Here is a 14,419-nt window from a genome sequence, read left to right on the forward strand (position 1 = left end):
CCACTCGACCCTTTGTTTCTGTTTCACTCTAACCTTCACTTGTTTCGTTCCCTGGCGAAAACCCCAACTGGCTTCTGAATGACCTTCTAAGCACCTGAGGGGGCGCCAGTCTGTGCCCACCCGGGCCTTCTCTGCATGACGCTGGCCAGGGCTCTGGGTGGAGTCAGGCCAGGATAACGCCAGGGGGCGGTGTGAAGATCACACCATTAATGCTGGTCTACTCAGCACTGTGGGAACACCCCAGTCAGTATAACCGAACAGCACAGAACACAGCCCACAGTCGTGTGCTGGATACTCATCTCTGAAGGGTCTCCACAAAGATTCACCCACTTAGACAGATGCAGCACTTAAATAAATTTAATAGGACCAAGCCCATATTCCTCAATGTTAAAGTAAATCTTGAGAACAAACCCAAACGTTTAAAACTGTTAAAAACAGGTCCTACATTAAAAAAAAAAATTTCAACTCAAACCCCTTCAATTAAGGCATTTGATGAATGTTATAGTGAATGTTTAACTTAAATAGCAGAATATAAAGGCTGTTTAGAGTTCCCTTTAATATAACAAATACAAAACCTTGTAAGATCATACCTCTACACTTTCATGTCTCTGAACAAGTGAAACTATGGTTACCAAACAGCTACTGTTGTCACAGCATCTACTACAGTGTCTGATACGGGACGTAACAATAAATAGCTGTAGATGCAGCACAAGACACCCATTTATTTAGTCACAGTAGTGGATCTTACTCCTCATTTTACTCTATAAATTCTCTCTTTACTCTTCAGATTCTCCAGGCTTACGGATGTCGTCAATCTTCAAAATCATTCTAACCATTTGTGTTGCAAGAGAGATCTGTTGCTTTTTGCCGATCAAAGTTTCTATGACGTGTTGATGTTTCATATCTGAAAAACACAAATTCATTCTTCTAAAACAGCATACTCCTATCATTAATGGAAAGTGAAAGTCGCTCAGTCGTGTCCGACTCTTTGGGACCCCACGGACTGTAACGCGCCAGGCTCCTCTGTCCCTGGTGATTCTCCAGGCAAGAATAATGGAGTAGGCAGCCATACCCTCCCTCCAGGGAATGTTCCCAACCCAGGGATTGAACCCAGGTTTTCTGTTTGAGCCACCAGGGAAGCCCGTTATTATTAATACCTTGTTCCCATTTATGAATCAGAGTAAAACTTAAAAGACATACAACTTTGAAAGCCACTAGTCTCGGTTATGTTTTCAGAAGAATACAATTTCATTACTTCCCAGGACGTTCTGGAATGTGGGCCTGGTTACTGGAGCACTGTGGAGGACAGGGCGCCCTCTTCAATGACAGGGTGAGTTTCTCAGTGACTTGCTAAAGAGGGAATCATTCAGTGACTTCTCACCCCACAAAGTTCCCTATGCTGTCAGTTAGTAAGCCCGAAGTAAGTGAGATTAGACGGTGCCTGATATGTAAAGTTCCTTCAGCAAAAACCCAGACATTCAAATTAAAGCAATGTAAATTGTCTGACAAAAAATTGCTGCTGTTACTAAATCCTTAGGTTGTTAACCTAAAATCCAGAACACACCTGTAGTTCTGAGTAAAAAAATAAGCCATCAGATTCTGTGGTCAGGATTGAGACTGAACCCCAGAGATGGCCCAACTAGTATGATCTGGGGATTCACCAGACCCCCATCTCACATGCTAGGGCTGCGCCCTTCTCAGCGATGAGTGACAGACGTGCTACAGAAGCACAGCACACACTCCGTTTATAAAACACCCTGTGATTTACGGGACGCGCCCACAGATCAGCGGTAAACTGAAAGTCAATTTCAGAGCTGTTTTATATGACATTCAGAACCCACACTGACAGACATTTATGTAAAAGAAATGAGATGGGAATGATTTTCTACACTGGAAATCACCTTTGGAATAAATACTGCACTGCAGTTTTTTGTTGTAGCTTGCTAAGACCAGCATCCTAACAATTCCCCAGGTAACTATATCAAACACTAAAATTCAGGACCTGGGTACCCGAAGCGTGTTCAAAAATTTAAAAAGCCAGGACCAGTTCACGGTACACGCTATGCGGCAAGTAACTCCCCAGCTTAGGTCAGACCGCGCCCAGCGCCTCACCATTGGTCCCCTTGTGCAGACAGTCGATCCCAAGGGCGGGGTTCACCTCCTTCACTTGTCTGGCCCGGACCTCGGTCATGGTCTGGATGGGGTTCATGCCGCTGTTCTCGGCCAGCGCCATGGGGATGACCTCCAGTGCGTCGGCGAAGGCGCGCATGGCATACTGCTCCAGGGTCGGGCACTGCGAGGGCACAGGGTTACGTCAGCGTACTTGACAGCACCCCCAGCAGCTCTCTGGGGACATTACAGAATGACACCCTTGGACAAGCTAACTCAGGACGAGTCCTCAGAACAGGCTGTCACATGAGTGCTGCTACAGGGCGAGAATGCAGAAGGTACACGTCGGAAGTCAAGAAAGCCAGTCTTCCCGCCGCACCTTTAGTTACAACGTCTAAGCAATTCTCAATTCCAGGTAACACTAAGCGTGCAGAGATCTGTGCCAAGGCTGCAGTGTGAAAAAGGCTGACACACGCTGGCCTGTGGTAACCCACATCCACATCTTCAGGCACAAAGATCAGCTCAGAGCAAAGGCCCGGAGTCCAGCTCCCGCCACACACCATGTGGTCAGTCACACACTGAGGTCAGAGGCCTCACCTTGTCGGCCTCCTGGCTGACCGCCAGGGCGCAGGAGATCTCCGCGGCGCCCCCGCCATACACCACGCGGTTGTCCCGGATGAGGTTGCGGATGACACAGAGAGCGTCGTGAAGGGAACGCTTGGCTTCCTCGATGATCTGGGAAAGCAACGCTGCCCAAGTTAATGGTTCTATCTTCATTCTACTTTTCCTCCCTGTAATGTACTTAGGGAAAAAACTCCCACAATACCGGGCAGCCTAGGACTCACTCCAGGACATATGACCAAGTGGTGAAGGGGGTCAAACAAAAACAACAAAGCAACAGTCTTACAATGAGTCTTACTCATCGTGATGCGCCAGAAGCCCATCCCTGGGGAGTGGAGAGCACACCCATGCTCTCTCAGGTCCCGGTTTCTACCTGAGACTGAGGAAAGGCAAGTGTGTCCTGTGGGCCCAACAGTGGAACGTGGTCTTCAGGGTTCTACACTGTGACGCGACCTTGGTTTTTATTTGGGGGGGGGTTGGGGGGTGGGGGCGGGGCTGGGCCGGTGGGGGAGAGGCCCGCACTGCATGGCTCGAGGGATCTTAGTTCCCTGACCAGAGATCGAGTCCAAGCCCTAGCAGTGCAAGAGCAGAGTCCTAACACTGGACTGCTAGGGAATTCCTGAGGTGTCCCTGCTTCTCCGAGAAAGATGACCCTGTCCTTCTTCAAGTGTCCCAGCTAAATACATTATGTGAAAAGCCCAATCACATTCCAGAATCAGAAAAAATGCAGGACAAGTGAGTGAGTCCTTACCATCTTATTTCCTCCTCTGATGAAAATGGTGACGGCTCTGGAGTTCTTACACTGCTCGATGACCAGCATCTTGTCTTTGGTGGTCCCAAACGAGATCTCTTTCACAAGACCCGCAAAGCCCAGCTTCTCAGCTGTGAGCTCGGAGAACCGAGGGACAATGCGGCCACCTGTGGCGATGGCGATCAACTGACGGGAGGAATGGAAAGACCAGCGTGGTGAGCAGGGAACTCTCAACACCAGACCACAGATGAGCCAAACGTAACCCACGACCGCCATGCTCCCTAGAACCAATGTCCGGTGCAGCCTAAGAATCAAGGTCCAGCCCAACGCCTTGCTTAGGGAACAAGGTTCTGAAGAGCGGGCGACCTGCCACTATGACCCTGAACACACTCTCAGCTCTCCCCCTTCCCCTCCCGCGCCCATGAGGACCAACTAGGCTGTGTCTGTGGGGCCACAGACCATGTCTGGGCAGCTCTGAATGTTTATGAGGCTGACACTGAAGCGCACAACCAGCCTGCCACTTCAGAAGGCCAACCAGACAGCAGTGAGAAAGGAAAGCACCTGAAAATGCCATGGAACACCACAAACACATGCACAAACAGCAAGAAAGATTCTAGCATTTCCCCCCTTGCGACTCAGCCTCTGGTCTGTGGAGCCTCAGCACGGTGTGGGAACCACAGCAGGGCGAGGTCACAAGGGCTTCGAGCAGAGGTGCTCCGTGAGCTCAAGCCCTGCGCGCAGTCTCCTTGCAGGTAGCCTCCTACCTCAATTTCAGGTCCTCCGACCCAGCGAACCGCCGGCAGGTCATTCTGGAGAAGTAAATGATTCGCTTCATCGTCAAAGCCCCACTGGCAAACAGCTAGGTTAGCACCAGTTTCTTTAATCTGGGAAAGAAATGCCACAATCACGTTAACAAAAGTATTTTTTGTGTTCTTCTATTGGAAAAAAGGTTGAAACCAAGGCGAGAAACATAGTTGGGTGTGTAGGTGGGAGCATTAAAGTACAGAAAAGAGAAAGAAATACACAAGTGGCTATGTTCTGTCAGCTCTAGTTAGTTTAAATCTCACTAGGAGCTGTCTTAAGGCGCACCTGCCGGATCATCTCTTCAAACTTCTCCTTTTCGTACTTCTGAAGGGCTTTAAAATCTTCCACAGATGTCACATCCAGCTTATGCTTCGTCTTTGGTTTCGGTGGCTCAAATGGACACGTGAGGATTGCAATCTTAGCATCTTCCACTTGCTGCAGGAAGAGACAGAAACGTATGAACTACGTGGAGGGCTCAAGAGGGAAAAGCCCGATGCCATGGAGGCACGGCTCACCTTGGGCATCTGCGGGTGACTGAAGTCCTTGTCCACGATCACGCCCTTGATCAGCTTGGTGTCCTCCAGCCGCCCGCCCACCTTGCCTTCTACCTTGATGAGCTCGAAGTCAACGTCCCTGCGCTGCATGTCGGCCACAGTGAGGACAGCGTTCACAGCGATCTCGGCCATTTGCCGGTGACAGCTGTTAACCCTGAGGGGGGACACAACACTGACCTTTCATGTCTACTCAACAGTGACTGCAGCCAGAAAGAACACGTGCTGCAAAACTCAGATGACACGACAGTGTGACCCACAGGTATGTTACAGAACTAACCATGTTCAGGGTCCCCAGGGAAGAATGTAACCACTACCTGTACTTTCAACAGTCTGGGAAGGGTCGCTTTACCCAGGTCCAGGGACCCCAAAGGGAATCATAAACTGGGATGGGAAAGAAATTGTTAATAACTGAAATGTACTATTTTCTTCCATTATGAATGTACATGAAGAGACCACTAACGTATGCCAAGAACCAAAAATTTACCAAGACCACTACTCTGTAATACCACTAACACTTTCAAGCCAAAACAGAACAGCAAAGAGATGAACCCACCGAGGAGAAGCCAATCTTATCTATGGGAAGTGCACCACTTAACATTTGAAGAGACTGCTTGATAATTCACATCTGATTCTGAAAAAATCACAAGGCAACTGCAGCCCTCCAAATACAGTGCCTGGAATCCTAAGTTACCTGGAAAACATAGCCAAGAAACCACAAATCTTGTGTGTCCTAAGTAACTGACCAACAATGTTTCACCTTTATTGAGTGTATCAGGCCCTTGTTGGTCCATTTGAACGTCTATAGAAAAGATCTACGCATACCTGAGTTTTCTAAAGACTTGCAAATAAAGCTGAGTCAACCTAGAAAGCAGTAACACAGAATGTGTGCATTTCAAGAAAGGGTAACGCCTTCTTTCCAGGAGAACCAGAGTGCTGTACTTGCAATAAAGGCCACCCCGGGCAGTCACCCCTGCCGAGGAGTGGTCTCGGCTCAGACCTGCGACAAGGGGACAGCTGGCACCATGGAGGACAGAAGGAAGCAGGCGTCTCTGCTGCACTTGCCCTGTCCTCTTAGTTGAGCCCATGTCATCCTTTAGGGCACAAATTTAAATACTTCCCGAATTGATGTGGATTAAGACAAACCTAAAATGGAATGGATGGGTGAATTTAACTCAGATGACCATTATATCTATTACTGTGGCAGGAATCCCTCAGAAGAAATGGAGTAGCCATCATGGTCAACAAAAGAGTCCAAAATGCAGTACCTGGATACAATCTCAAAAATGACAGAATGATCTTTGTTCGTTTCCAAGGCAAACCATTCAGTATCACAGTAATCCAAGTCTATGCCCCAATCAGTAACGGTGAAGAAGCTGAAGTTGAATGGTTCTATGAAGACCTACAAGACCTTTTAGAACTAACACCCAAAAAAGATGTCCTTTTCATTATAGGGGACTGGAATGCAAAAGTAGGAAGTCAAGAAACACCTGGAGTAACAGGCAAATTTGGCCTTGGAATATGCAATGAAGCAGGGCAAAGACTAAGAGTTTTGCCAAGAAAATGCACGGGTCATAGCAAACACCCTCTTCCAACAACACAAGAGAAGACTCTACACATGGACATCACCAGATGGTCAACACCGAAATCAGACTGATTATATTCTTTGCGGGCAAAGATGGAGAAGCTCTATACAGTCAACAAAAACAAGACCAGGAGCTGAACTGTGGCTCAGACCATGAACTCCTTATTACCAAATTCAGACTTAAATTGAAGAAAGTAGGGAAAACCACTAGACCATTCAGGTATGACCTAAATCAAATCCCTTATGATTATACAATGGAAGTGAGAAATAGATTTAAGGGCCTAGATCTGATAGAGTGCCTGATGAACTATGGAATGAGGTTCGTGACACTGTACAGGAGACAGGGATCAAGACCATCCCCATGGAAAAGAAATGCAAAAAAGCAAAATGGCTGTCTGGGGAGGCCTTACAAATAGCTGTGAAAAGAAGAGAAGCAAAAAGCAAAGGAGAAAAGGAAAGATATAAACATCTGAATGCACAGTTCCAAAGAATAGCCAGAGATAAGAAAGCCTTCCTCAGTGATCAATGCAAAGAAATAGAGGAAAACAACAGAATGGGAAAGACTAGAGATCTCTTCAAGAAAATTAGAGATACCAAGGGAACATTTCATGCAAAGACGGGCTCGATAAAGGACAGAAATGGTATGGACCTAACAGAAGCAGAAGATATTAAGAAGAGGTGGAAAGAATACACAGAAGAACTGTACAAAAAAGAGCTTCATGACCCAGATAATCACGATGGTGTGGTCACTGACCTAGAGCCAGACATCCTGGAATGTGAAGTCAAGTGGGCCTTAGAAAGCATCACTACGAACAAAGCTAGTGGAGGTGATGGAATTCCAGTTGAGCTATTCCAAATCCTGAAAGTTGATGCTGTGAAAGTGCTGCACTCAATATGCCAGCAAATTTGGAAAACTCAGCATTGGCCACAGGACTGGAGAAGGTCAGTTTTCATTCCAATCCTAAAGAAAGGCAATGCCAAAGAATGCTCAAACTACCGCACAATTGCACTCATCTCACATGCTAGTAAAGTAATGCTCAAAATTCTCCAAGCCAGGTTTCAGCAATATGTGAACCGTGAACTTCCAGATGTTGAAGCTGGTTTTAGAAAAGGCAGAGGAACCAGAGATCAAATTGCCAACATCTGCTGGATCATGGAAAAAGCAAGAGAGTTCCAGAAAAACATCTATTTCTGCTTTATTGACTATGCCAAAGCCTTTGACTGTGTGGATCACAATAAACTGTGGAAATTCTTCAAGAGATGGGAATACCAGACCACCTGACCTGCCTCTTGACAAATTTCTATGCAGGTCAAGAAGCAACAGTTAGAACTGGACATGGAACAACAGACTGGTTCCAAATAGGAAAAGGAGTATGTCAAGGCTGTAGATTGTCACCCTGCTTATTTAACTTATATGCAGAGTACATCATGAGAAACACTGGGCTGGAAGAAACACAAGCTGGAATCAAGATGGCCGGGAGAAATATCAATAACCTCAGATATGCAGATGACACCACTCTTATGGCAGAAAGTCAAGAGGAACTCAAAAGCCTCTTGATGAAAGTGAAAGTGGAGAGTGAAAAAGTTGGCTTAAAGCTCAACATTCAAAAAACTAAGATTATGGCATGTGGTCCCATCACTTCATGGGAAATAGATGGGGAAACAGTGGAAACAGTGTCAGACTTTCTTTTGGGGGGCTCCAAAATCACTGCAGATGGTGACTGCAGCCATGAAATTAAAAGACGCTTACTCCTTGGAAGGAAAGTTATGACCAACCTAGATAGCATATTCAAAAGCAGAGACATTACTTTGCCAACAAAGGTTCGTCTAGTCAAGGCTATGGTTTTTCCTGTGGTCATGTATGGATGTGAGAGTTGGACTGTGAAGAAGGCTGAGTGCCAAAGAATTGATGCTTTTGAACTGTGGTGTTGGAGAAGACTCTTGAGAGTCCCTTGGAGTGCAAGGAGATCCAACCAGTCCATTCTGAAGATCAAATGATGCTAAAGCTGAAACTCCAGTACTTTGGCCACGTCATGTGAAGAGCTGACTCATTGGAAAAGACTCTGATGCTAGGAGGGATTGGGGGCAAGAGGAGTAGGGGACGACAGAGGATGAGATGGCTGGATGGCATCACTGACTCGATGGACCTGAGTCTGGGTGAACTCCGGGAATTGGTGATGGACAGGGAGGCCTGCATGCTTCGAGATTCATGGGGTCACGAAGAGTCGGACACGACTGAGCGACTGAACTGAACTCAACTGAAGACAAACCGTACAATAAGGTACCTTACATTAGATTTTTATACTACATTTTAACAAGAGCCCCTAAGTCTCCACTGTTGTTCAAGGTGAGTGTGTCCCATGGCTGAGTCTCCAGGGGACAAGAGCTGTCTTGTGTCCCCAAGACTCAGCTCTAGGCCTGGCAAGTAATGAGCACTATGTAAATGTTAGCAACAGCCAGTTTAAGACAATTTCAAGCCTGCCCCGTCATACTCAACTAAAATTCTGGATTATTTGTTCCTTGTTGAATGAATAAGGAGAAGAATCTCTCCATTAAAATGCTTCCTAGTAAAGAAATGGTGAAAACTGTTAGAAAAAATGGGTACTTCCCACTCGTAAGACCTACCACCCTAGCCTATCCTGAGAAATAAAGAACTGTATAGCTTACAAAAACTATCAAGGGGACTTAACCAAACCTGGAAATCCAGCCTCTAACAAAACTACAAAATGCCTATGTTTATATCTGCAGTAAAGAGAAAGTAAACCCGAGTAACAAAACCAGAAGGGAGCTCATTAAATTGGTATGAAGCCACCGTGGTAATTCTGCTGCCTTTAAGACCCAGCACACAGCACACTGCCTCCCGCACGGACGCGCCCCGCGGCCCCGCACTGCACACGCACACTTTGGAGCCCAGCGTGGTCTTCGCCGTCTGGATCAGGGGCTCAGTGTTCTTCATGTCGACAAGGACACTGTCGCTGATCTTGTCCAGGTGCTCGATAGCGATGCGGGCGGCCTGCTCGTAGCCGTCGGCGATCCTGATGGGGTGAATGCCGCGGTCCAGCAGCTGCTCAGCCTCTTCCAACAGGGCGCCAGCCAGCACTGTGGACGAGACAGCACACCCGGCTCAGGGACCCGCTGGAACTCAAACACATGAGGTGCTGCGCTGGGAACACCAAGGCTCCAGATTTAAGCTGAAAGGGTCTCAGAGGTGGAGGCCATCCCTAAAAATGGGAGCCCCATGTTTTGGTTCTAACAGGTACCCCTCACAGATAGGTGCTCAACTCTCAGTGACGTACAGGACGCAAAGAACGTAACACAAACATTTTTATAAGGGAAAAAAACTTCCTGTTTCCTAGGCCAAGGATTTCTATTCAGTGAAATTTATGCTGGCATTATACAGTATTAAATAGAATTTGTTTACTATCCCTCCCACAACCTGTTGCCTTCCCCTCTCATTTTAACATCACAAAAATAAGTTTGAATGCTGCTGCACTCCAAGTACATTCAGAACAGTGTTTGGTTCCCAATGAATGTATAAGATATTTGCTGAATAAATTAATTCAAATTTCAAATGCAGAAAAAATAATACTAAAGATATTCATCTCATCAATCCTCCCAAACTTAAAAAAATTTCAAACATTGAAAACAAATTTCAAGAGTAATATAATAAATACTAGTTTACTTATTAATATTTTGTTGCATTTGTTTTCTTTACGTACGCTTGCTTTTTCTGTTCAACGGTTTGAAAATTAGTTGCAAAAATCAGACATGTCACTCCTGAATATTTTAACATTCAGCTCCTAAGGACAGGCACAGTTTCCTCCATCGCTGTAACAAAACTGTCACACTCAGGAAATCTTGACATTGGTAAGATACTAATACACGACCCACAAATGACCCCACATGTCCCAAACATCCTTCAGAGCTGGGAAAAAGAAATCTGGCACCCACCCAGGTTTCACATATTAGAGCTGCTGTCGCTTCTCTTGAGCTCCCTGAATCTACTTGAGCTGCCTAACTCGACTCCCCACCCCCTTCCTGTTCTTTTATATTGATTGACCCTTTTGAAGCGCCTGGGCCATTTGTCTTGTATCATGTCCTTCCACATGGATTTGTCACACTGTTTCCCCATGATGAGATTCAGAATAAACATTCAGCAAGTGTGTTAGGCTTGTAACATTCTTTGCGAGCCCACAGACTGTAGCCCATCAGGCTCCTCTGCCCATGGAATTCTCCAGGCACGAATACTGGATTGGGTAGCCATTCTCTTTCTCAGGGGATCTTCCCGATCCAAGGATCAAATCCGGGTCTTCTGAACTGCAGGTGGATTCTTTAATGTCTGAGCAACCAAGAAAGCCCTTAATACTAAATAACTCCTCTCAAATGAGAAAGCACATTTTGCCTTTTCTTACCAACCACTCCTGTGGTTCCATCTCCGATCTCATCATCCTGTGATTTGGACAGTTCAACCATCAGCTTGGCGATCTGGTGGTCAACGTCCATCATGCTTAAGATGGTGGCGCCGTCATTGGTCACGGTCACGTCACCATCTTTATCCACCATCATCTTATCAAGCCCTAAGAGACAAATGTGTTTAAAAGGAGGGTAAAAAAAAAAAAAAAGAACCTACAGTAAATCTATAAAACAGTTACCCTGACTTCTTGACCCAGTACCTATCTACGAGCTTATTACAAATAATTCAACATACATGAAGGAATATCTCCATGAATACCTTTTTAGATTGGCTAATTTAAAGCAAAACATTGGGACAATTTAATGATGTCTAAAACCAGAGAAGTTGTAAAAAAAAAAATAATAATTATGGAGCATCACTAAATGTAATATCACAAAATATAATGTTGCAAAAGACAATAGCTATGATTTGGAAAATGCTAATGAAATTATGTTAAGTGGAAAAAACACCCGACCTAAATTTGGATGTAGCATGATGACTTTAACTGTGCTGAAGGTCTGGGACACACCCTAAACATCTGACCATATTAGGGGGAGGATGCCCTCCTCTGTCTCCTAACTTTCTGTAAACAGGTTGAATTGACTATTTTATGTTATACAACTTTCCTGAAAAACACAGAATGTTAAGTCTCTTACCATTTGGTCCAAGCGATGTTTTCATTGTATTTGCTACAGCCTTTGCTGCCATTATATGAGACTAAATGAAAAAGAAAAAACCCATATTCAAGTTAGACATAATTTTAAGTTAACAACATATAACTAATGGCTGTAAAACTCACTTATGACACAGCTTCTATTCTCTAGAAAAGGCAGCAGACAGGTCCACATCTACCTGTGAAAACTGCACAACTCCTAGTGTTAGAAGACAATTCTTGTGTAAAACAACAGAACCAAGTGCTCTGTGTTCTCTCTATAACCCTCAACACATCTAATGAGGCAGGTTCTCCGGGCCCGTTTTATAGCCAAGAGCAGGGACAGTCTGACCTGAGAGGCCGTGCAGGACCGTACGAAGCTAACTCCACGTGAGGAGTCCAGCCGTCAACACACAACACCCTTAACTGTCACACCATGGTTTACTGCACACTCCTCTCCCCAAAGGTCCAGTCAGTACACAACCCACAACCAAGAATCGCCCACCAAGGGGGTCAATCCTGAAAATAACAGAAGCCCAAATGCATCCTTTTCCCTTTCCGTACATAATTACGCTCATATTCCCTCCAAATACTTCGTTTCCTGTCTTCCTATTCCTGCCGTCAACGACCTAACTGATCCACTACACCATAGAGATTTCCAAGGTCTCTCATTCACCAATCCTTCACATTCATCCTCCATCCAGCCAAGCCATCCATTTTTCTGAATGTGTTGTTTTCCTCAGTCCCCTGCCCTTAAATGAGTCACCAGTACTCCGACTCTCAGGTCTGTAAGCTCCAGGTTTTCTTCAAAGTCTGAGACCTCGCTCTGTGCCAGTGAGGGCGGCCAAGGCCTGCTCCCCAACATGCCCTCTGACCCCTGAAGCATTGATGCACTGAAGACCTCCGCTCATTAAATCCTGACCAGTTTACAAAGCAGTTCAAATGCAATGTTCTGTGCAGCCTTCCCTTGTCACCCCGTCTCACAGGTTAACGAGACACAAAGTTCACTAGGTTTGTAAAAATACTGGTTATTCTTAAAATACACCTTTGACTGATAGGTCTACATGATGAAATATGTAAACAATAATGACCGCAAACAGGGGGTTCTTAACCAGGGGCCAATGTGCCCCCAGGTGACATGTGGCAATGCCTGGAGACATCCCTGGTTATCACAATCAGGGAGGGGACTGCAGAGGGTGGAGGCCAGGTGCTGCTATGCATCCTGTACAGGACAGACCCCACAACAAAGCAGGATCAGCCCCCAAGGCCGCGGAGCAGGCTTTAGACCACTGGCTGCAGAGTCAGGCAAGGCGGGTATGAACCCTGGTCCTGTTCTTTACTAGCTCTGGGGCCACATTTCTCTCTAAGACCTGTCTCAAGAGACCGAGGATCACAAAGATGTGGCAGAGGCAAAACCACCTGTGGCTTCTGTTATACTGGCATTTTGGGTGCATGTATTGGGTGTTAGTTTCTCTGCTGGTTGCTTCCCATGAAAAACAGAACTGAACACGTAACCCAAGTGGCTTGAGTACCTACCACTGGTCAAAGGCTGGGTGACCACTTAAGTTACCCCATTTAATTCTTGTCCTCCGCTTGACAGGGATGTATTGCCCCCACTGGGAAAGGAGGTGTAACTCGCTCTAAGTCAAACAGCCCAGGACAGACCTGTAGCACTTAATTTAAGTAAAACCTCAAGACACTAAGGGGCACCTCAGACCTGATGACACGGTCATACACACCAACTTCATGGATTCCACCCCAAATGCCACCTCCTCAGGTACAGTTCTACTTAAATTGTTATTCTGTCCAAACGCCCTTCAACGGGCTCCCTCCCATCCCTGAGGATAACATGGTCATGTCAAGGCACTCAAGAACTTCCACCTGTGTGAACCCCTGCAACTTAGACTATGTTGCTAAAACCAGACTCTGCCTCCTCCTCCAAGGTACCACGCGTTCTCCTGCTTTTGCTGTTCCTCTCCCTAGCAGCTAGCTCTCTCCCGTTCACCACAGTGCTCCATCCCGGGACAGCCAATCCTCTACCCAAAGTATTAAGGACCCTCTCTGACTTTTTACCAGCACGCACGCCCTCCCAAAGCTGGTGATTCAGGTCACACACTGCCTTGTACTACGGTTACTGGTGACCACTTTTCACTCTTACAGTTGTATTTTCTTCCTTAAAAGTGTACGTTTTTCACTTTTACGAGACCACACCCAGAACACGCCATGTATAAAGGAACTCAAAAATGAAATTATGCTGTCAATGGCTAAACCTTTAGGACGCCACGACGAAAATGACTCTCATTTCCTTTGAGGTCGTTGCAGGGACACCGACAGCGTCCTAACCGGCCAGGTGACCTGAGAACACCCCCCTGCATCCTACTGACGAAAACACTGTTTGGAATGCCTGCAGGTTGGAGAAACCAGTGGGGACGCGCCTTCACCGCCTGAGAATTCAAGCCTCCCCACCCAACTCTGAAGAGCGCCCGCGGGACACCTGAACCCCCAAATGAGACTAAAGGCTTATACGTCGATTTTTCCCGGGCGCGGGGCGAGGGACTGGAGACCAGAGGGGGCTCCCTCAAGCTCCCCCTGGAGCACATGGCAGAACCCCTCAGACATTGCGCAGGCGCAGAACCACCGGCTTCGGCCGCCTCCCCTCATCCCACCGCCAGTGCGTCCCGGGCCCGTTACCTTGAGGGCCTCAAGTCCCATAAGACGAGACTTGCGGTCCTGATCCTTGATGATGAGGAAAGGACGGCCATATTCATCGAAGGCGAGGGTCCCCACGGAAGCCATGATGCGGCAGCAAGAGTTACACTCCCTCAACCAGCGGAGACCACGCCGGAACCCAGAGCCCGCCTTCCTCTCGCGGGAGGGCGCAAGAGCTCGCGCA

General features: G+C 46.7%; 1 protein-coding gene across 1 annotated transcript; it reads right to left on the reverse strand.

Annotated features, from left to right (window-relative positions):
• Nucleotides 1–341: 341 nt before the first annotated feature.
• CCT5 (chaperonin containing TCP1 subunit 5) lies at nucleotides 342–14,350 on the reverse strand. The gene is given in 11 exon segments (NM_001034595.2): nucleotides 342–904; nucleotides 2,113–2,293; nucleotides 2,707–2,844; nucleotides 3,482–3,667; nucleotides 4,246–4,365; nucleotides 4,571–4,720; nucleotides 4,801–4,993; nucleotides 9,322–9,520; nucleotides 10,834–10,998; nucleotides 11,531–11,591; nucleotides 14,218–14,350. Coding segments are annotated over 11 exon segments (1,626 nt in total). The 5' UTR covers nucleotides 14,323–14,350; the 3' UTR covers nucleotides 342–776.
• Nucleotides 14,351–14,419: the final 69 nt, after the last annotated feature.

This window comes from Bos taurus, chromosome 20 (assembly GCF_002263795.3).
Source record: "Bos taurus isolate L1 Dominette 01449 registration number 42190680 breed Hereford chromosome 20, ARS-UCD2.0, whole genome shotgun sequence".
Lineage (NCBI taxonomy): Eukaryota > Metazoa > Chordata > Mammalia > Artiodactyla > Bovidae > Bos > Bos taurus.